General features: G+C 39.5%; 1 protein-coding gene across 5 annotated transcripts in view; it reads right to left on the bottom strand.

Annotated features, from left to right (window-relative positions):
- Positions 1 to 24,342, bottom strand: part of ABI1 (abl interactor 1) — a 77,347-nt gene that overhangs the window by 16,428 nt on the left and 36,577 nt on the right. For 4 of the 5 annotated variants that reach the window (XM_054654788.2, XM_054654732.2, XM_054654723.2 and 1 more), the window contains exons 3-5: positions 11,832 to 12,008; positions 2,118 to 2,132; positions 1,296 to 1,396 (exon numbers count right to left, since the gene is read on the bottom strand). In XM_054654788.2, coding sequence (XP_054510763.1) covers positions 1,296 to 1,396; positions 2,118 to 2,132; positions 11,832 to 12,008 — 293 coding nt within the window. The remainder of the gene's footprint in view (positions 1 to 1,295; positions 1,397 to 2,117; positions 2,133 to 11,831; positions 12,009 to 24,342) is intronic. The other variant, XM_077173794.1, reaches the window with a different exon arrangement.

Genomic DNA, 24,342 nt, shown 5'->3' with positions numbered 1-24,342 from the left:
CTCCCCCTCAGCCAACTGCTGCCACTTGTCAAGCTCATCTGGAAATGACATTCAGCTGATTAATCCTTATCAGGCATCAGCCAAGGCAACCAAACAGCTCGGGCTTGTTCAGGGGGGAGTACTGAGAGAGGCAGCTCACCAGTACATCAACGCTCCTGTTTCACTAGCAAGCATCCAAGAGGACATGAAAGTGCTACCCAGGTTCCCAGAACTGATAAACAACTCTCTCAGCTGGGATAAGAGACACTATTGTAATACTGATTTCATGCCCTTGAGCAATGGGAATTTTCAGAAAACGTGCTGAGGAAACCTCTAGGTTAATTTCTCTGTGGAGTATACAGCAAATGCTACCACCAAAGCATCAAATAGGGATTAAAAATCACTCAGTCCTCAACAAGGAGTTGCTGCTTCTAATTTTCCTGGACCATTGCTCCTGATCTCCACCCTGCTCCATCTCAGTACTCCTCATTTTTCCAGCTTCCTGCCTCTCTGAGACAACATACCTGAAGCCACTACAACCATGCCAGCCACCTTTACAGTGCCTCAGTCCCCCACAGTATAAGGAGAAGGCTGAGTGTGACAAACAAGTAGAAGGTCATTTAGGATGCCTTTTGGAAGATGTTGCACAGTTGGACAAAACCATATGGCACGTGCACTGAGCTTCTCAAGTATTAAAGTTTTGGTCTCCAGGAACAACTACTTGCTGGCACACCAAGATAAGCAGATTTCACTCCCCACAGGTCCACAGCAGCAAAACAGATGCAGGGAACTCTGCTCACAGTGGGACTTGGGAATAGCAAAATCCTTCCTCATTTAAGTATAAAAATGAAAACGCACAAGCCAGCAAGAATCGATGTTGCCACTGTGTTCACAATGCCATAAATTTTGCTTAGATAATGCAACAACTACAGCACAAACAGCCACTTCATAGGTCTTCTAATATTAAGAAATGAGTAGACAAGAACTTTATGAGTAAAGTCCTTCCCCCACTGAAGCTAAAACTTTAAGATTTGTTTCTGTCAATAAGGATTTCTTCCCAAAATTCAGAAATAATAATAGCCTCCTCATTTATCCATATTCATATTAAACCCTTCCCTGTGAAAAAAATTCTTGCAGTCATCCTGAAAACAGAGCCAATGCAGCTGAAGGAGTTCATACAGAAAGGGATACTGTGATTTTTTTTTTTTTGCTAAAGGCAACCAGAATTTCCATCTATCCATGAATTTAAGAAACACCAACACTGGCACAATTAAAAATTTCTATTACACAGGAGGGACCAGCTAGTCCATTCTTACCCCAGAGTTCCCCGGCCTGACATGGGAGGACTTGGTGGTTTTTGTGTAGGCGGATTTGTTCTTGACAAGGTGCCAGTTCTTGCAGGCTGGTTATTTCCATGCTGAAATAAGGGAAAACATGATTTTATTTTTATAACAGTGCAGCTCTATTACTGACAGCTTTTTTTTTTCAAGTGTAAGAATATGAAGTGAGAATTCCCAGACAGCTGTCAAACAACAAGTTTCAGCTACACACGAGACAGACACCAGTAAATACAAAGAGTCTAAACACAAGCTTAATGTTATTTTCACTATTAATTAACAACAGACATCAGAAAGGTAGGCAATTGACAAGTTCATGCACAAATGTCTTCTATCATTTTTTTCCTTAAAGGGAAGCCACATTTGTATTCATTGTCATTCAGATGTTAATAATTTAAATCAAACTTTAACACTGACTGTAAAATACAGCCAGCATGCCCCAGAATTTCTCAATCTGCCCCTGCTATATGACTAGCAGAGTCATTCAGGTTGTCTGGGAAGTCTCCTGCAAAAAATGTAAGTGAAGGGAATCAAGGCATCTACTGAATTCAGAGCAAAGCACTAAATGTGTTAGAGAAATTAATGTATCTATGTATAAATGCAGATGTCAATGTATCACAGATATATTGACACGCTAAATGCTGTAAATGAAAAAAAAAGTATAGCATGTTTAATCTAGATATCCTATGGAAAGCAGAAGAGAGTGTAAGAGAGCGCTAGTTTTCAGTTTTAATGGCTCTGCAGCCTCTACTATCAGTCACATGAGGCACTGTGGGTCAAAGGAGAAATAACACTTCTTACCTTGGCTTTTAGCCACTTAACGTTGGCAAAAAAGGGGGGGAAAAAGGTAGAAATTAATGGCAGATCCATCACAACTGATATGACAGGTTAAACTAAAGATAATTACATTTTAAAGAAATCATTTGTGTCTACTGATAATTAGCTCATCCCAGTACACTAAGAGAGATTCTGCTATGTCAGTTATTGAAAATTCGGTGTCTGACGAAGTGACCACAGGAAAAGCACTCGTGTCAAAATTAAGTTTAGCTAAGCTTTGCCAGATATGTCTGCCAGGTTCCTCATGGGCAGTAAAGGGTTGAAAAGCCCTCTGCTGACCATTCAAGCCCAAAACCACATCAGTGCTATTTCAATGGCAATATGCACTTAAGAATTTGTTCACAAAACCACAGTTTCAGCAATATGCAAAGAACTGACAGGCCTGTTGCTTTTACACTTAACCTCCATATGTTTTCAAGAAATCCTAGCTGCTGCATTGAATGGTAAATAAAGAAAAGGGAATTTTTAAACAGGATGAGCAGCAGTGCCTTTCACCTCTGGTTTATTGATTGAAATCTGATTCAAGCCAGCACAACAATGGCTGCTCAAAACTGTTTTGGCAGGGATATAATGATTGTTTTTCTGAAATTTTAGCTCCTAGAATCAAGTCATTATATGACTCCACTGTATCATTTTAACAGCCTTTGTGATTGCAGAGGAAAAAAATATCAAAACTCAGCCTCGTGAGGAAAATGTAAGATTTTAAATAACCTCAAGCCAAGTTCTCTCATTTTTGGGGGGAGCAAGGGGGTCAGGGGAGCATGGGTCAGGGGGACAGGCATTCATATTTTTGAAAGGGTTAATTTCACCAGTTTAAAAAAAAAAGAAGGTAAATACAAATACCCAAACCAAAACAATACCAATGCTTTTTTTGAGGCTGTTTGGAATTAAACTGTTACTTCCAGAACAAGCCTTCTCAGGCAGAACATTTCAAACTGTGAGTTTGCATCTTCTCCTCCTCCTCCAGGAAACACAGACTAGTGTAAAGGCATCCATTAACTCAGTAAAAAAAAAAAGTAATTAAAACATGTAACACAGAAAACGTGCATTTGAGACTTCTGACAGGGTCTGCAAAACCAATGAAAAACTAGCTTACAGTTGAAAAAGTTTGGTTTACCAATCAAATGAGGTTGAAAGCCACTGCCCTTACATTATTCATATTACAAGAATAGAAACATAAATCCTGTTCCAAAATTCAGAGTAAAAAGTTTAGCTCTGGTAAGTAAATTTGAAGGTCAACCCATTTACTCCCAGCCTGGGCAAAAGTTCATCAACAGAGTTCACAGGCATTTAAACCACCTCTGTCCCCACATACTCATTTCATGGATAAGCATGCAGATTCAGTTCCCAAGATGCCAGAGTACTCTCCCAAGTAGTGTATTTTTAAAACAGGCCTTTAGCAATGAAATTTGCTTTCTCTTCTCACAGGAATATATGACCCTTACCCTTACTTCACCAGCTGCCAACAGCAATGGCATAATACAAGGAATTTGTTAAAGGAGGCCAAAAAAAGGAAGCTCTTGTTTCTGTCCTTCCCCAGCAGACATAGCTCGAAATCTTTTGGAAGGCTTAAAAGGAAGGGTGGCATGGTTTCTTATCCAGCCACTACTACTAAATTTGCCTGCCTCAAAAAAAAAGCAAAAAGCTTCCTTCCCATGTGCAGTGTCACTCAGCATTTATGGTGAGTACCTTCCATCCCCCTCCTAATCCCTGTTGTATTCTGTCTCCACTGCAGTGACACTATGAATATCAACATGTAGCAATGATTCCCTTAATCTTCCTCTTATTTCAAACCTTTCTACTGCTAAGTACACCAAACATTTATCTGAAGTCCAACAGCTCTTGACCTTTATTCCTCTCTCTAGGACTACAGCAGGTGAGCTTCATCTCTTTTGCTACCAGTTAAACACTATACAGACAGATATACACATGATTATTCAGAAGAATTAGAAACTGTTGTCATACTGCTTTCTATATGTAAAAAGGTCTGTAGATGTCCTCTCTGTTGTTGACAAGAGTTATAGAGGCAGGAAAATAGAAGGCCAGAACACAAAAGGAACTGGGATTCACAAGGGAAAGCAACTCCTGATCCAAAAGACCTAAGTAAGGGGGGGAAGCAAATGAACCAAAACAATATGAACCATATGGCTATTTAATCATGGTTAACAAGCTAATTAATTAGGAGGATACTTTTTTTTTTTTACTTATTGGCTGAGCTTATTAGGTCAACATTGCTGTATTTCTTGGTCTGAAAACCAAATGTGATGCTTTCCAAGCAATTAAAAAACCTGCCTGGAATTGAGAACAGTTTATGCAGCAGGGTCTAGACTCAGTGTGATTTGAAGAAGAAGGTGAAAAAAGGCAGCAGAAAACCTACAAGAGTGGCAGGTAGGTGCTTAATGTATATGCAAGCATCTCTCTACAAATGCCTCTAGGGCAGCCAGCCTGTTGGGAGGACAGACCATCACCAAGTGCCTGATCAGTACCAGGAAGGTCAGAGCCAGGAAGGAGGGACATGCAGGGCATGAGGAGGAGAAGGGGTAGCATGCACACAGTTCACAGCTTGAAGAGGGAAGAGACTGTTCTGAGAGGGTATAAAATAAGAGACAGGAGGTGTAAAATGGAAAAAGCTTAGTCAAATGAAGAGCATTACTGAGAACTCCAGCAGAAGCTGAGAGGAGCATGATTCCCTTCTCCTCCTGCTACTTGTATTACTGCACACACAGGAGACAGTTCTCAACCCAGTACCAGCATCCTGGGTGACACACATCAGAATAAAAACAGTTTGTAGGCTTGCTGGGGATGCTTGTGATGCTGAGGGTGAGAACTAGCAGACCAGGATGTTCCTAGAAAGGAAACAGGATAGGCAGCAGTACTGGTTGGGGTTTCTTGCAATGATACAGCAGATGATGTTTTAAGGAAGCAAGCAGAAAAATCTTGCCTTTCCAGGGAAAACCCAACAAGCATGTGGCTGTCCTGGATAAAGCTTTAAGGGCTGTCACAAAACTAGGAGAAAGAAACCACAACCTCAGGTTTGAGAAATAAGAGTCAATGCTGCTCATTTCCAAAATGTTACAACTAGGGCAGTGACACATCCATAGGGTTTGGACAGCATGGGAGAGCAGGCTGGCCTAGGACTGAGAGCCAGCAATGGGCTGGAAAGGAGCAAAGCAATTAAAGCAACAGGCAGAACAGGTGTTTGCAACAGCCATGCAAGGCATTTATCAAAGCCAAAATTGAGGCTGCTCCTGTAACTCATGCCAGGAATTCAAAGCACCTGGACTTCAGAACTTCAGCTGTGGGTTTGCAAGGGCAAGTAATGACTGCTAGTACCAAGAGACTTATTTGCTTAAGGCAACTCTTTTGGCAGTTCCAGCATACTCAGTTCTGGTGGTCTGAAGAGTACAAAAACACCTGCTGCCAAAGGCAGTACTGCAGATTGCTATACCTGAGGTCAAAGGGACAAGACCAAGATTGGCATGAAAAGGGTGTGAGGAGATCAAAAGTAGCCACTGGTAGTCAGAGGATGTCAAGACATCAAGGGACTCCACTGGCTGGCCTCAGAAGGCAGCAATTTAATGGTTTTTAATAGTTTTCATGCCAAGTAACAGGTCATGGGGGAACATTAGTCATGATTCAGGGAACTATAAATCTATCATTTGAGCTATAAACTGTGCTTGGAAAACTAGGTGTAGGGATGATTGCAAGTAACTCACTTATGTGAGCAAATTTATCTGTAAGGACACAAAAGACCACCTGCACACAGAAGCAAAATCCTTATCATGCTGGTATTCAGCAAGTTTCTCCTGCACATTTCAGCTATGAACTCTACAATTTCAGAGTGCAAAAACTTCAAATCTCTATGCAGGTTGTACTTCCCCTGCTGTATTCAGTCATTATTTCTCTGACTCCTGAATTTAAAGAGCCAATTTCACTCTTCATCCTGCCATATCTAGGATGACTGAAAGAGGTCATTAAAGACCACCCAATATAAATGCTCTTCAATGGAAACAAGGGTTTAAAGTGTACCAGTCTGATCTCCATTAATAGTAATTATCTGGCAAACTTGAAACTTTTATCCATGGGGTCTGTAAAAGCAATATTCAGCCTAAGACAGGTTATCTTTGACCAATAATCACAGCTGTCAACCACAACAGAAAAAAACCCCACTTGGTCACTCTTGACTCTTTAGTCAACTTCCCTTTTACTTAAAAAGGTACTTCCTTTATGAGTCATGGGAGAATGGCCCTACAAAAAGGTAGCTGCCAAAAGACCTTTAGAAATGCTATTGTGTGTGTGCAGGAAGGCAATTTTGCACAAGATTGCCTCTTCTCTCATTGGTGAGGCAGTTCTGAAATATGACATGATGATAGAGCAAAAAAAACCAGAAGCTGGAAAGGTGCTTGTATGTGAAGGTAGGGATTGCCTGAGGAAATGATAAAGTACCAAGCCTAGAACATGGTTTCCTTACAGAAATCAAGATACAGAGTTTGGTAGAATATGCAATCAAAGATGTTCAGCTGGCAGATTGTATATGGGTGTCAGACTCAGGGTAAAACACTTCTGCCACACTAGTTTTGTGCAGTTTTTAAAGAAATTACGCCTGTGTCAATTTTCTTATCAGAATGTCTACATTTCCTTATAGTCTGTAGTAAAGCAGACTATTTTCAGGAAAGGCAGGTTTTAAATTAGTATTTCTTTAAAAATTGAACATATGTAGGTAACTCTCTCTTCAGGGAAATTTAACCTCTCCTGCTAATATTTGCAACCTAGTCATCAGTCTTTGTTAACAGCAACCAGACGTATTTTTTCAGTATTGCTTCTCTCCTTTCTTTCTTTTTTTTTCTTTTTTTCCTTTTTTTTTTTTTTGTTTAACTTTCCAATTAAAAAGAATTAGCATACAAAAACCTGTTGTGGATGATAGACAAACATAACATTGTCCTCTCAGCACTCATGAGTCTTGTTCAGAGAAAGATACCTAGATTCCTGCTTTTAAAATGTTCAAGATTTTTCAGTTGAGTTGGTGACATTGAATCTAACTACAATAAAGTAAGACTAGCATAAAAAAATTAGAAAATAAAGAGACCTCAAAGTGTTAAGTTTCTTTTGCAAGCTGAAAGGCTTGAAACCTACATTATATCAGATGACACTGGGCACACTTCTGACTTGCAGTAGCAAGTGCCCTATGGAAAGCACACAGTGTTAACACTCACAACAGAGTCATTAGAGTTGGCAACAGGAAGTTCCTTTTTCCCCCAGAGAAGCATTCTTTACCCTACAGCAATATTTACTGTTTGGCCTGACCCAGAGGGATGATGTGACATTAATGAAATTGGCAACATGACATCCTTTGAAGCGTGAATGTCTGACAGAGGCTGGGAAGGGGACAAAGGCAGCAGCAGCTCCAGCTCAGAATCTCTATCTCACTTGGGTTTTATTGGAGTGAATTATTTAAAATTTAATATTCCAGCAGCTACACATAAAAAGTCTTATCCTAAAGGATAAGTAAGCTTGATTAGGTAGCCTTTCACCCTCCCATCAGCATCTCATCTGCATTTTCATTTTGCACTGACACAGATATAAGCATGGACTGCAGACAAGTAGGACATGCTGAGAAGGGTAAGACAAGACTCCCTTCTCTAAGCTTAGTGTTTGTCAAGTTCTGACCCAATCCCTACTTTAAGGGAGTCCTTCCAACTTCCATTTGCTTGAGAAAGATTTCTGAATGATTAACTCCTGTTTAAGTTTCTGGGCACAAAAGCTTCTTACAGCTTTCATGTGCCAAATGAAAATTTCTTTATGGTGACAAAATTACAATTTTTTTCCTTAAAAATAAAACTGAAAAGGGATCAATCTTCATACACAATTGAAGTTTGGTTTTGAAGAAATATTAGTTCCATAAAATAAACTTGATCCAATTACAGCTATTGGGCATTTCAATTAGACATGCACTCAACATTTTATCTGCCTTTAACCATAAGGCATCATCACTTCAATTTCCTACTTGGCTGCCATTTTACAAATTGCTGCAATTCCACCTGCCTTCTATTCAAAAAGAAGATTATTATAAATTCAAAGGCCAATTTGAATTCGGTTTTTAAGTGGGAAGTTAAGGTTTTTAAGGCAGCTCCCAAAGCTTCCTCCTTCTCCCCGCTCTTAAACTAAGGATTTTCTGTATGAGTAATTGTGTTTGACCTATTTATTTGCTGGCACAGTATTTTTTTCTTTCCTTTCACAAAAGAAAAAAAAAAAAAAAAGGAGAAGAGGAGGAAGGAAATGTTAAAGTAGCCTCTGCCTAATAATTTTGAACCAAGCTCTACACAGGAAGGTAGATAACACTTACTCTTGTTTACAAAGAATTACTTTAGCTACATTCCCCTATGCCTGAGGGTGACAGCTGAGCAACCATTTAACAGACCAGCAAAAATGCCTCCCTGTGTGTTTCTTGGAGCCATCAACATATATTTGTATTGCAAAGGATTGCTTTCTTGCTAGCAAACCAACTTAAAAAGCCCTCGTGATTTGGACTGATGCCAGCCTCAGCTTCATAGGGATGTATATTAAAAAAAAAAAAAAAAAAAAACAACTTTTGGAGACATTGTCTGTATTGGTCCCTGCAAAGGGAAGGGGCAGGGAGTGCAACAGCTGGGGCACTTTGGGGCTGCCATGGAGGTTTCAGACTGAAGGAGAAAGTACCTGTGATCCTAGGATGCTCCACAAAAGCTTTTCAACCCAGATCCTGCTGGAGGAGGAACAGCACTGCCTTCCAAGGAAGTGTCTCCCATCAGTGAGGAAACTGCTATGGAGAGCAGCTGCCTACCCACCACTGCCACCTCCACCCTCACCTGCCCCCACAGAAATTGCTGCATGCATGGGAGACACAGGGGGGCATGCAGAGCCCTTCTCCATGCCCCAAGCACATGCATCTGCTTTTGCATCCTTGCTACACAGCCACGACAAGCAGAGACAAAGAAAATGAAGTGTGAATATACACACAAGGTGGTTTTGCATTTGCTCAGATGGAAGACATATGGTGAAGACAGCACTTACCCTGAGGATCACACACCTCCCTAATTTCATTATTTAACTCTGTGAGACATTATTTTTATCTACACTTTCCATATGAAACAATTCAGCATCACCCTATAAATTATGCTGCATATTTAAACAACATTTTTCCTAGGATCAATATTTAAATACATAAAAGCAGAAACAGGGTAAAATCCAGTTGAATCCAATATCCTTGATTTCTCCTCCTTGTATTTTTCCTTTATGTTTCTTTATCAAATCCTACACTGGAACAGAGTCCCACTAACAGCAATAAATTGTCATCTACAGATTTCAAAGTGTTGCACAATTTTTATTTAATACCTAAATGCCAATATGTGAGTTGTGCTGTATCTTATTGACAGTTGGTGCAACAGAAAACATTCAAGGACCTGCAAGTTAGTCAAACTGACAACTGTTCTAAGCAGACCTCAAACTTCTTTTTCTCTTGAAAAACATGCTTTCTAAGGCCTTATTGAACACTTTGCTGTCCAACTTGGGGTAAAATCTTTGCTCAAGAAAATAAGAATTAACAGAGACTGAAGCATCTTTTAAGACCACACTCTGGACAAGACAAGTTTGTAATTCAGTTTATTGTATGTTCTCCCCTAACTGTAGATTCAAGAGGCAACTCAGATTCTCAGCATCATCTTTCTTTGTGCTGACTTCCAACAGGACTTGATCCAGCTTCTGAAGTTGTTTTGGTTTGATTTTCTGGTAACATCACTGCCTACATCTAGGAGACTAAGTAAGCTACTTCCGTCAGAATCTTGATGTGTGTCACACTCTTGGAACTCAAGTAATAGGACAGCTAAAACATTTAATTGTGTCATTAACTCAGCACACTCTTTTCAATAGTGTCTCTAACAATGGCAGCCACCTTGAACTACATACCTGACGTCTGGCTGGCAGTTTATTTCATTTGTGGAACAAGTCTACATAGAAAATACCAACTGTTTCATGCCTTTGACAGGTGCAAAACAGACTTAGGCAAGTCACTCAAAGAAACAATATCAAGCTAAAATTTGCAGCTGTCTTGTAATTGAGTTGGCCATTTGGTTATTACTAGAGGCTTTTTTACCTCTGAAAAGACCAAGCTTTCAGTATAGAATAAACAACTAATCTTCAAAAAAACCCTTTACCAAAACCATTCCATAAGAACTACTTAGAAATGAGTAAACAGCACCCACTAAAAAAAGAGGGTCACATGAATAAGGGCAGTAGTACTCCCAAAAGCAAATACTGATATTGGAAGATGCAACAGCTAACCCTTAATAACCTCAGCCTTCGTGGATCAAACAACCTGTTTTGAGTCTGCATAACACAAGTAGTTCAGCAAAGCATCAATTTCAGAGACTAACAGTAATTATTTGACTTTTAAAGTCTTCTACAGCACTTGATCCCTGGAGCACTTAAATGCAGAAACCAATGACCTGACATTGAATTTCTGTACTCTCTATTTGTAGAACATTCTCCTCAAATGCAGGCTGTACTGAAAAATCATCAGTTTCTCTGACTCGAGTGTTTCTATTTTATAGCAATTCAGAACACGTCTGTCTGTGTCAGGCTTCTACACAAGACTTATCTATCAAGACTGGCTTCATTTATTACTGAAAAACAATCCTGGGTTACAGGTTTAATAAAGGTTCACCTATAAATGAAAAAAATCAGGTAGTCTAAAGTCACTACATTAATTCATAGTCTACAGCTGTCATGGTATAGAACTGCTTTGTAACTTGTGTTGGAATTAGACTCCTGTGGACATTTGGAGGGCTACTATGAAGCAGGAGGTTCCCTGGTCTCTGCTGTGCCAAGTCATTCCAAAGATCTGTTCAGCAAGCTCAGCAATTCAAAGGACACATGATGGGCTGATACAGCTGCACAACTCACTGACCAGAGCACATCAAGGGATGTGCTATCCTTTAGAGGATACACAGGTTTTGAATTAATGCCATCCAAGAGAAGACACTTGCAAACTGAATAGACCTTGAACACCTGATCTAGAGGGATACAAAAGTATTTTTTACAAAAAGATGACCAGGGAGCAAATGGTGTTATATTAATTCACTCCAACTACAACCATTTCAAGAGAGGTAGCCATTATTTTACTAAAGTTTTTATTTAGAGAAAAGGAAAGTTAGGCTGTCCAATGGAAGTAAGACATCAAATGCCACCGAGATTTAAAAGCAAACTAGCTGCCCCTTTTTCTTCTGTTCACCTACCAAAAAACCCCAACAGCCAACTTCCCCATAAGAGATGACTTCCTTTATTTCTTTAGTTATTGAGAAAAACTGAGTGGCAGTGATAACTTAAGGCAGAGGAGGAAGTAGTGATAATTTTAAAAGTCAGTCATGGTTTTTTGACAAGTCATTAGCCTAAGATCATGAGCCATTATTTCCTGACACTGTGACTGTCACTTACAGTCACAAGTGTAAGGAAAACATTGCTCAAAAAACCCTCACTGTAAAACAATCCATTATGTTACTGAAATGTTTGTATGTGGGAGCATATCACACCCATAATCCTTCCTACCATAAAGGAGCTACACATTTTAGTACCAGTAACATTCTGCCCCGACCCTGTCTCCTGGTCTGTGTTATTTTGGGTCCTCAAGTGTCCAGGAGTTCTTACCTTCACGCCATGGCCAACATCATCCAGCACCGTGTAGTCTATAGGTTTTCGAATATACCTTACAGGACGTTCCATGTTCGCTGGTGCTATAATTTTGTGAGTTCTTGATGTGTTCTTATTGGTCGTCAAAATGCCTATCTCTCTGCGAGCCACCTTTTCTTTATGGATGTCCACAGTCTAGATTAAAAACAAGAAAGTATGGGTTTCTTTAGGCATTTGCTGTTTTCTTTACAGAGCTAGCTACATGTTTAGGTTTCACTGTTAGACAAAGAGTCTGAATGTTAATGCTGCTGGAAGAATGCCAGTTTATTGATGAAATGAGTTTAATCTACACAAACTTTGTAAGAAAATTACACCTTAATGAAATAACCAATATTAATAATAAAATTACAATTATATGTTATTCCTTTGACACCCTAAAGACACTATGCAGATACAGTCCTCACAGATTAACCCTCAGTGTCCTTATGACTGACACCGGTAATAAATTACTCCAACTCCACAGCTGGGAAACCAGGACAGACAAGCTAAGCAATTTGCTCAGAGCCCCGGAGGGGACTCAGCTTGGGAAGTCTGTGTGGTAATTTCTTTCAGCAAAGCCATCAGTGCATATCAGAGTGAGAGTCTGCACAGGTAGGGACCAATTTCAGCACTGGTCCTAGTTTCAGTCATACCGCTCATAGCAGCTTTACTGAAAGAATAAAACAAAGCTTTAAAGATGCAAGTAAAGGAATATAAAATATGCTGCATTTTATTCAGAAAAAAAAAAGGAGATAAAGATCAGTCCAGTAGTCTGTGAAAAATCAAACTAAGCTTCACATAAAAGACACAATCTTCTACATGGAATATAATCACAGCTTAAACCCTAGCTGAAGAACAAGTGCAAATCAAGCACTGGATGTCACAGAAATCCCATTTCTAGGAAGCCTATTTTGAGATTCAGGGATTGAATGTACTGGTTTAAGTACCTACTAGAACCTCAGGATCTCATTGAAGGAGATGGTATCTGACAACAAAATGCCCCTTTGAGCAAAACCTCTCAAGCCACCACTTTATCCACTGAGGAAAATCAATCTTAGTCTATAAGCATAAATTCTTCCTAGAAAGGCTATTACAGGAAAAAAAAAGGTGAAGGTTCAGAAAGAAAGAAAAATCCTCATCATCCTAACTCCTACCTCATTTTGGTACATATCTAGAAATGGTTTAATCTAAAATGAATATTGTGATGGGCAAGGTTTTGTTTAGTGAAGCAAAGTCAAAGATGAAGGACAAAATTAGCTGATATTTCTGCTCCTATATGAGGCAAGATAAAAAAAGCAAGATTAGTATTCAGGAAATTAACATTTCTAGGAAAGCCAGCATTCAGCAGTCACTGTGAAATGTCTTCAGCTGAACTGTTTTTTTCATTAACTGGTGCACATGCTCAAATAATCTTAAATTCTCCTGACTACACAGACATAAAAAATGTAAGACCCTTCCTTAACAGTTCTGATAGGCAGCATTGCAGATTACAAGCAGGAATACAGGTAGAAAGCACCTAAGAACAGTGATACCAATCAATCTTGTTTTCACAGCTGCAAGCTAAATAACAGAGTACTTGTAACACTGCAAAAGGTTCTTTTACTTTGAAAGCACACAGAATCTTAACAGAAATAAGAGTTGTAATTTTCCAGAGTAATGCAAGACATTAAGTGTGTATGTCTGCATTAGCTTATATGGAATAAATAAAATATCCCAGTAAAACTCTGGAACAAGCTTTATTGTTCTAAATGCTCACACTCTGAAAAATCCCTAAGTCAGGAATTTTAAAAATGCCTTTTCAAATAAGACAGTCCAATACATCAAGTATTTACCTACATCAGCATCAGGTACCACCCCCTGCACCCATGTTTTCTCCGGCAGTCAATTTCACAGATGATAGAATGAAGACTAAAGAATGAGATTAGTCTAATTTTTTCAAATGCAGCTGTTATTTGTTCTTTTCCTTTCAGAGACTGAAACATACATATTAGTTCTGCCTTTTCAGTGTTTTCTTGATCTAGCTGAAAAATTATGAGGGCTGTGCTACATGTTCATCTCTCTTCCAGTTTATCTGCACAACCTGAACCTTTCTGTTCAATGATAACTGCAGGTCTCAAACTATCTTACAAAACTCTTAAATAATAAGCAAGTCTCCATATTTTGTAATGCATGAGCACTGCATGTGAGAGAAAAAGCACCAATTTTAAAGTCCCCTGAATAACATAGCGATTTAGGAGGCTGAGAACATCAATTTAAAAAACATACAACACTGTTTGAAAGTAGGGTTCTCGAAAATACAGCTAGGTCCCTAGAAATAAATCCATGCTTCTACCTAATCCTCACAAACCAAACCTGCTGTTACTATGAAACTCATTTCTTTGTCCAGTGGATGGACAAAAATGTATCTTTATGGTAAGAGTTCTCTTAGCACTGAGAGCAAAAGAAAAAAGACAAAACAAAACAAAGCCCTTCAGAGTACAAAAAAAACCCATTTTCTTCTAGCAGGTAGTCCATGAAACTGACTTTTCCTCCCTTCAATGGACAATGAAAGTTCTGTAAGTTACTGGAACAGAGGATGAGAAATTCCAGGAACAGATGCTGTACCATACATGCTTTAGAAACTGACTCAAGTAATATTGCAACAAATCGCTGTTAATGAAAATACCTCTTAGAGCAGGAAAATACTACATATATTAATTTTACCAGAAAGCTTATCCAAAATTAAGTATGGAACAGTGATCTGTAAGGACTTGGCATGAATTTCAGTGAGAAAAAGAAGAGTATCTGTATCACAGAGCAGGGCCAGCAACAGGACACATATGTAAATCCTGAAAGGCATTCAGATGTGCCTGTGCAAGAGACTAATTTGCTGTTCAAAGCAAACAAGACTTTAACTCCTACCACATCTGGTGCACTGGAAAAGCAAGGCAGGATTTTATCCTTATGCAAAGCAAAGGCTCACAGCATATGCTTTGCCCAGAGCAATAGGCTGCCTGTCAGAGCTACTAGACAGCATCTTACCTCTTCAAGAAATTGCTGGGCTTTTTTTTTAGATCTGCATATTATTAAGTCTTATGTGAACATTATGCAAAACAAAGCACACGACAATTGGTCATTCTTCTATTTTCATTTCTATCTGATTGATATTCATGTGGAAGTTTATTGTTTAGTCATATGTGATATTTTTCACTTTCAAAAGAGGAACAACTCAACACACAAGCAATTTTTAGTAGGACAGCAAAGCTTTCCAGCCAGTCAACAGTTAAATTTCCAAAAAAGACAAGCCACATATACCAGGTAACAGCCAAAACAGACCATTCCCAAAGCTCTGGTCACACTTGACATCTGCAGCTATGAGTGTTTGTTCTGATACGGTAACAAGCCAGCTGAACAGTAGCTGGTTTGTGATTTCATGCACAAAATCTACTTTTAGATATCAAAGATGGAAAGGAGCAAAGTATGGCTAACTGGCATGGGTTAGCACAGGCTAACAGGCACTTGCAAGTAGTCAGACCAGCTTCAGGTATCTCTGACCTATGCTGAAACAAATACATAGCATAAAATTTGGGGAAAAGGGCAGGGATTTTCACTCCTAGACAACATAATCCAGTGAGACAAAGCCCAGTTTTGTATTGATTTGGAGAAGAGAGAAAAGACAGTCTTTCCAGAAGCACAATGTGTTTCCTTTGGGAAGCAAATTTAAATGAACTCGTGAAACAAACCCCTTTGCCATTTCGACTGAGTGCCAGGGACTACACCAGCTAATCCAGAAGCTTGGTTGAAGGAACTGTTAATTATTAGCTGACTCCACTATTTGTCTTCTTTAAATCATATAAAATTAAAAAAAACAACAGACAGTTGAACAACAGGATGTGGAGTTAAATTTTAACTGTTTGCTTCCTTAGAAGTAGCCTCAAGGCCAAGTAAAGCACAGCAATGATACAGCAAATAGTTGTTCTTTTATTATCCTGTGCTGCAGACACCACTCTACTCATGTTTTAGGGCATGCCAGCCCAGAACAAACAATTTACAATAAATAGAGACTGAAGCTCTATTAGCTCTGGCCAAGCTAATATAAGGGTATCTAGACATTTTAATAAAGCTCACACAAAAAGGGGGTATTAAAATAAAAAAAGGAAAAAGAAAAACAATTAAAATCCTTTTACTCTTGAACCACTGAAGCTCAAATTTAGGAGTTTAAGGAAGAGCAAAAAGTCACTTCAAGGACTTTCCCTAGGTCTTAAAAATCTAACATTCAAACATCAAAGACCAAAAAAAAAGTCTTTAGGTTACTTTTAATGACAGCTTTTCAGGCCATTTCATGCAATAGTTTTAAGGAATTTCACATCATACAAACAAATGCCCTGTGGCACACAGAGCTGCAAGCCAGTAACTTTTCAATTTTTCCTTAAACTCACTCAGAGAAGAAGGAATGTAGGATCACAATCCACAGACTTCCTTAAGATGCCAATTTCTCTAAAGCAAGGAGACAAGGAAGACTAAGCAAATGTTACTGGCAACAGCTTTCTGTAATTTTGACATTGTTTCTCTATGTTGCTTTTTCAGTTTGTGGTTAAATATAGGGTTGGGTCTCTTACTAACACTTTATTTCAGGCAAGTAGAGCCCTGATTACAGGGCATCAGTGCTATACATACCTAAATGTCAGCAGAATAGATTACAATTTCTTTATACAAACAAAACCCAGACATATCAGCCATGCAAGCAGCATGACCTGCTACCACTTGGCACCCCCATCTTCCTACTGCACTGGCTGTAATCACATGTCCTGAGGCTCAGCAAACTGTTCTGCACAAACTTGGTGCTGTACTTCCCCAAAGGAATCTGCTCCACACCTCAAGTCCTGTGTGCATTTTGGGGCAGCTCAATGCAAGAAGGACAGACTGATATCAGAGTGTGTCCAGAGAAGGGTGACCATGATGGTGAAAGGTCTCAAGGGAAAGCCACACAAGTGGCTGAGGTCCCTTTGCTTCTTCAGCCTTGAGAAGTGAAAGCTGAGGGGTGCCCTCATCACAGCTGACAACTTCCTCAGGGAGGGCAGTGCCTCAAGGGAAGGTGCTGATCTGCTCTGCTGAGCAGCAATAGGATATAAGGAAATGGAATGAAGCCATGTCAGGGGAATTTCAGACTGCACATTAGGAAAATATTCTTCACTGAGAGGGTGGTTGGTCACTGGAACAGGCTTCCCAGGGAAGTGGTCAGGGTCTCAAGCCTGTCAGTGTTCACGGGGCACCTAGATGACACTAAGTCATATGGATGAGCTTTAGAAATTGGACTCAATGATCCTTATTGGTCCCTTCTAACTTTAAATGATTGTATGCTAAACACTGCATCACTGAATTCCAAGTGAATGGAGAGAACAGAATTTCATCCATTCTCTACCTGAACAGCAAGATTCTCTTAACCAAAGGGAATTGCTGCCAGTACAAGATAAAAGAATTGCATAAGGAAAAAGAACCTCAAAGACCTCTAGTCAAGACAAGCCAACTGGAACACTAGATTTGACATATCACATCACAGCAATCTATCAAATACAGTACCTTCTTTCAGCAGAAACTGTGCCTGATGTGACATAAAATACTGGGCAAAGGCACAGGTGTCAGACTGAACTTTGTCAACAGAACTATGCAATGCATGGGACAGTGAGTGGTGCAGAGAAAGTTTTGTATCCTTCCTCAACCTCTGGTACAACTGTCTGGATTCCAAGCTTACCTCTTTATGTTTCAATATGAAAGGTAGCATCCATTCTACTGTCCACAAAAAAATTAGTCACAGCTTCAGATTTGATTGGTCATACATAGCAGTAAAATATATGTAGTTTAAAACTTTGTAACACAAACAAATGTTTTCTACAAGTTCACACACCCAGACTATAAAGTGTACTAACCAAAGGAAACAACTTAAGAAACAAACACTAAGGTGCTTTCAGCATCCCTTAATAAATAAAACTACCCAAACCCTCACTCTTTGCAATCTGTTCCCAAACCCAGCTTTAATATAACCCTTATTGTCATTCTCCAAAACTAGAGATTTCATTGTCTTCCTATATAGTTCATACAATAAGCTTCCCTGAAAGGAAAATAAACTGGTGAGAATAAGAACATCAACTTGCTCTGTTTTAGAAATACAAGTTTATTCCACTGCTACTTCCAGAAAGAAAGCATATTTAGTAAGACCTTTTAAATAAATGAGTTATGGTTGAGTAAAGGCGCTGAAGAGACCTGGACAATGCACATTGCACAGGCCACCTGCAAAGAAGTCAGTTTGACCTACAAAAAGAACAGTAAAATCCCCAGCTTTAATGAGCTCAGTCAGACAGCTGACTTCAGTGAGAGCACCATTTTATGCTGTTATTTTGTAAAGAAAATTCAACACGGGGAAATGTGAACATATTTAAACTGCAAATAAATATTCTACAGAGAAGAACAATTACGGGCTCAAGGCACATCAGGCATGAAAAAGCTCAAGTGAGTAGTTTGGGGTTTTATGACATAATGTATAATCAGATATCTACACAATATTACAAATTGCATATTTCACCAACCCCTGATGAAAGCACTAGCAACTCAAGTATTTGACTTGAAACTATTGCTTACATATGGTCTGATCCCCACCAAGATACTGTTCAAGAAACTCAAGAAGTTTACCTACAGAAATGAAATAGTTTACTTCCCTCTCTTGTCCAGGAGAGCCCAAGCACTAAGCAGGCCTGGCCTCACAGGACACACAGAGAGCAGAGTGTGGGCGCCACTGTGCACACTCATTTATTCCATGGGCATCTCCCCCAAAGTATGAGGCTGTACTGGCATTGGGAACTGTAACCCCCAATTCCATTGACTAGAAACTGTTGGAATACCACAGCTGTGACCACACCAACTCAGTTACAGACCAAAACTGGTCAGTTTGGTGAGCCTCTTCCCAGTTCTTCAGCACAGACACCTGGTTAAGTTAACCAACAAGGGAGAAGCATATAAAAAAAAATGAAAGAAACTTTGAAGTACTACTCTGTTATCAGGGACTGGGGGAGTCAATCCTGTCTCTTAAGGCAGAAGACTGATGCAATCTTCTATTGTGCCCAGTTGCCTATCAATTGTGTGAAATTCAAGTTCCTAGTTAGCTCTGAACAAATGTCATATGAAGGCACTGTTCTAGAAGCTTTATATTGGTTGTCTTTCACTTTCATAATAAAAAGGGGAGTTGCCTTTCTTACAATTCCCTCTTCAAGAGACCATCTTAAGGTATTTTTAACAGCCTCTTGGACAGTAACCAGAATCAAGTATGCTAAAGCACTGTCTATGTATCAATTTATCAGTGAATCCATAGAAAAAACCCAGTGCTAGCAACAAGCAACAGTTACTAGAGGAAAAGAAAAAGGGAGATGCTTTTTCCAAATCCCCAAATTCCTTTTAGAATACAAGGATTTCAAGACCTTTTTATTTCACATGAACAGTCCTTCAATCCAATTTTCACTTAGGCTAATAGTTGCCTGGACACCACTACATAAATTCATTTGAGAACCCTCAGATTATCCTGCCATGTCTTTTGAACCCGCACCATGAAATTGAGGTTTCCTATCACTCTGAAGCATTTGGACATCCGAGTTTTACCTTGTGTGTTTGTTTTGTATGGGGTGCTGGCAATGTAGGAGGCAACTGAAATAGATTTAAGAGTTGTATTTCCAGAGCTGGAAACCCAGCAATGTTTTTGGTAGGTTTATAGAAGTTTCTCACACATTCTCGTCAACATACAGACAAGTGGCACAAGTGACAATAGTAGGCCAGGCTCTCCAGAAAGCTTCATCTCCTGAAGTCCTGGTAAATCCAGGCCTCTTAAGGTAAAAGGCCAGAGGAGCCAGATAAGCCATATCTCATGTAATCTGATATGCCACCTTCCTTTTCCTGCACAGAGGACTCACATTCAAGAGCTTTCACAGATTGAGACGATGAACTAAGGCCATCAACACAGATATATACAGCAACTTTCATGGTCCATATAAAATGTTTGTCACCAGCAGAGGGGGAAAGGCACTAGAGAGATCAAAGAAAAAATAATGAGAGAAATACTAAGTCCCACTTCCAGAAGTAACTCATACATAAAGGTACACTTTCAAAATACATTTCTATACATAAAATATAAATATACATATAAAACTTAAATCACAATGCTAATAATGCATTTTACTAATATTATCCAATAAACAGAAGGGTTTAAAAAGTGTTGACTGTGGGCCTTATTTTGACTGTCTATCACTATTTCTTCAATTATGTCTGAACACAGATTATATATCAGTTCAATCCTGTGGAGCTAGCCCCTGATTTAGAATTTACATCTTTTTTATATACACTAGCAATTCTTTCTCAGATTCTCTTAGCAACTCACATTGGCATAAAGCAAACCAGATTTCAGCAACATTTGAAGATATTTTATACCTTCACATAGAATTTTTTTTTGGGATATCAGGACAGTTGTAGGGGGTGAGTGGTCAGGTAGTGAAGTGTACCACAGACATCTCATTTATTCAGGACTGTATGTTTTTAGAATTCAGAAGCACAGAATGTAAAACAAGAATGCACACAGTTGCATAGTAAGTTTAAGCTGTATTAATTTCAAGGCATACTTAACAAAAACCTGATTCCTGACTAACAGAACATGTGCTTACAAGTGTTTAAAAAAGAAAAAAAGGATTAAAATCAAGAAACTGAAAACAGAAGCTAGAGAAACAGGCTTAAAGATAACTAGCCACAGACAAATAGCCCCACCATTAGCCTTTCTTCCAGAAGGAAGACTAGGATTCACTGAGAATTGGAACCCAACTGGACCCCAATTTCCACAACACAACCTGTGGAGTGGCATATACACCTATACAACAGCACAGAAAAGGAAAAAGAGAGACTTGTTCAGTTGAAGGATTATTTCTATAGATGCTTTTCAGAGTACCCTATTGGCAAATCAAGTCATGCATTCTGCTGGAGAAGCTGACCAGAAAAGGGACACAAGGCAAGGACAGACCAGAGGGGCTGGGAGCGGGTACACAGCATTCTAGGACAGGAATCAGAGCAAAGAAACCATCCCACTTGTCCAAGAGCCAGACTTGAGTTCATGCCTGGTTTTTCTTTCCTGGTGCCAAGTGCAAATGGGAGGACTGCTATGGAGGATACATATTCATCCCTCAGACAGCACTGAAGGAAAGAGGCTTCTCACATTATTCTCTTAACGGTTATTTTAGGCATGTTCATGTGAGAGGCTGATCAGATAAAATGGGGCACCTGATGGAAGCCAGTAGGTCTCACCTGTGAAGTGCCACCTCACAGAATTAGGGTCTATCAATGAGAAACCTCTTTGGAGTGACACAAGGAAATCTCATCACACCCTCACCCCCTGCTCCCTACTTTCCCCAACTGAGAGGAAGATGATGTCAACACAGAGCATAAGGAGGGGAGGTCCACAGAGCGTGTCTGGGAACAGGGAGAGGAATGTGGGAAGTAAGACTGGCAGATGGCAACTGAAGGCAAATGGAGTTTGAGTCCTGCAGAGGAAGAGATTTTTAACAGCTCTAGAGAGGCCCCTCTTATGGAAAGAAAGAAAACAGTTAAGACAACAGCCCTCCCTCCTCTCTGCTGCATTGGTGAAATGCCAGAAGCACTTTGCTAAAGTTCACATAAACATGGGGGAAATGGAACTTCAAACATCTGGAGTATGGAGGTCAGACAGCACTGCAGAAGCAGCTGGCCCCGCACGCAGGAGGCGGCCGTCTGCCAGCATGTCAGCCAGGGAAGAGGTGGGATGGGGCTGTGCCTAAAAGCAAGAGCCTGGAAAACAGCAGATTGAAGTTCTATTCCTGGCTCTGCCAGACTTCCTGTGCTATGCCAAGCGAGGAGCTTTGCTGCTTGGGCTTGGAGCTGTGCACCTGCACCAGGATAGACAGAGTACAGGTGGGCACAGGGACAGGCGGCACCGCCACAGCTGCCTGCTCTGGGCACAGTGACACACAGTGACAGACAGCCCAGATTGCTCTGTTAAACACTTTCCACTGATGTTTTTAATTGCTAATGAAAACACACAAGTGAGCTACAGATAAGACTTCCTGAGCTTTGGCAAATCCTACTATCAATTTTAACCATTTGAGCAAACTAAATATACATACACTGCAGTAAGAAGTGTGTTATGAACATTATTTATTAAAAAATAAAAACCCACACTAGCTCTCCAATGACCTGTGATACATGTTTATATGGAGTACAACAAATTTTTTGTGTTCTAGATAACCTTTTCTTTCAAATGCAACTGCTATTTCAATAGTTTCTTCAAGAGCTTGAGTATAATAAACAGAAAAAATGCATCACTAATGTAAATCTCTGTGGGAAGACAGAGAAGAGGAGACAAGGCATTTATCTCCATTTGCCTCCTCAAGTCTGTGGCTTTTCAGCACCCAATGTCAGGAGTGGGGGAAGAGAAAGAAACAGCTTCCATGGTGTTATTCCCTGTTCTGACACAAAATCCCTGATCACTCTAGAATATGGTTTCCAGTATTTGCAGCAGATTGAGCTGTGGCTGAACCCCACATCCCACCACTTCAGAAGCATAGCATAACAGGAAGTACAGACCCAGCTCTGCATCAGATCAAAACTACAGCACATAGCAAATTAACAACTGGTAACCATTCACTTGAGTTTCACACTGCTACAAACATATTTCTGAATGTCAGTTCTTTTACTCAGCCCTTCCTCTGGCCCACCACTTCCCCTTCACCAAGACAGGATTCCAATAAGAGAACTCTCAAGGTACACCCCCTCTCCTCCAGTGCTCTACACAGTGAACTGAACAGACATTTCAATGCTTAACTAACACCAGTTGCTGATTAAAATCAGTCTTTAAATTGGAAGACACTTCAAAAGAGAAGTGTTTCAACAGTACAGTCTGATGGATTTTTGACAGAACAACATTTGGGATGTGTAGTCATGTTGCATTTGTATTCAGCCCTAAAAAGCAGATAAATGCTTTTGATTATGCAAAGTCAAAACTCCAGCTGTATGTGTAAGTGTATTTCAGTCTGTGAAATTAGATATCAGTAACTTCAATTTTTTTTTTTTTTCTGGGTATTCCTGAAGATGTGCATGACTAAGTCAATTCAAAAGAAAAAAAAGAAGAAAAAGAAATATGCTTATGCAAGCTTCCACATAAGAGTTCCAGCATCTTAAAGTAGCTGATTGAGTCCCTCTTTTCCTTACTGGTAGCAATGGACTTGTCTAGAATTAAACAAAACATACAAACCTAAATATATTTTTGACTGTAGGAAAGCACAACAGAAAGGAAAAATTAAATGGCTTCTTCAGTAGTTTAGACTCACTAAAGAACCACCATGGGAGTAGAACAAAACTGTATGTCAAACGAAAAGCATTTTGTGTGCCAAAAAAAGCAACTTCATAGGAGATGAACATGTGCAATTGCAAAGAGCACTGCAGGTGGCTGAAAAGGAAACTATCTAAAAAAAGCCTATGAAAAATAAACTCAACAGAACAAGTCTGAATTTTCTGCAAGTTTGTCTGAGGTAAGAGGCTGATAAAGCCATAACAATGATGAGTCAGAATGCTCATGCCTGAACAACAAATAAAAAAAAGCCCAAAGCCCAATACTTCACATTTAGTTGTAAGCTGGCAAATCAAATTGAGAAGAGCATGGAACAAAACCCACGCCACGAGAAAGTGAGTTAATATTGCCTTAGCCTTAATGGATCATCTCTTCAGTGTTTTATTTAATCAGCTCTAATAGCAAAAATAAAATGTTTTCCAATAATAAAGGTTATGTTATGTGGATGGGATAGTGGACTTATTGTATATTTCAAAATAATTATTATGCTAACGAGTAAAAATCTCACACATAAAAGCTATTCTCATTTATCACATGTATTTACTTGAACGTGGTCTGGATTAATTTTCAGACACATTTTTCTTAAAACAAGAAAATCCCAACCACCAAATGACCTAAAACCAACCAAAAAAATACACATACACACACAAATACATAAACACATACACAAAAACACCTCTCCCAAGCATCCCCCTTCTCCACATGAATTTGGGGCCTATGAGATGTCTAAGGCTGACAATTCTCAGACTGTTACCCACACACATAAAACAAGGACAACACGTTGGAATGACGATATATATCCTTTAGCTACCTGCAGACACAGTCTGATTACAAATCACCCAAGGCACAATGTTCCTTCCATCCCTCTTTGATCATATGTCATCTGATGGCAGTGATACAAGCTAGTGGAACACGTACTGGTTTTCAGCTGGGTCAGCACTGCACCAGGACTAACTCAGGAATATTAATGCAACAGCCATTCATGTGGCTAAAGGCCACTCTATCTACACCACAAACCCTCTTGCATTAGTGCCACAAACACAGCTTACCCTATATGAAATGTCTTTCTCATTTCCTAAATGTTCAAGGGTTGAATATTCCACT

The sequence above is a fragment of the Agelaius phoeniceus genome, chromosome 1, assembly GCF_051311805.1.
Source record: "Agelaius phoeniceus isolate bAgePho1 chromosome 1, bAgePho1.hap1, whole genome shotgun sequence".
NCBI classification, from domain to species: Eukaryota; Metazoa; Chordata; class Aves; order Passeriformes; family Icteridae; genus Agelaius; species Agelaius phoeniceus.
This window is presented reverse-complemented; position numbering and strand designations above follow the sequence as displayed.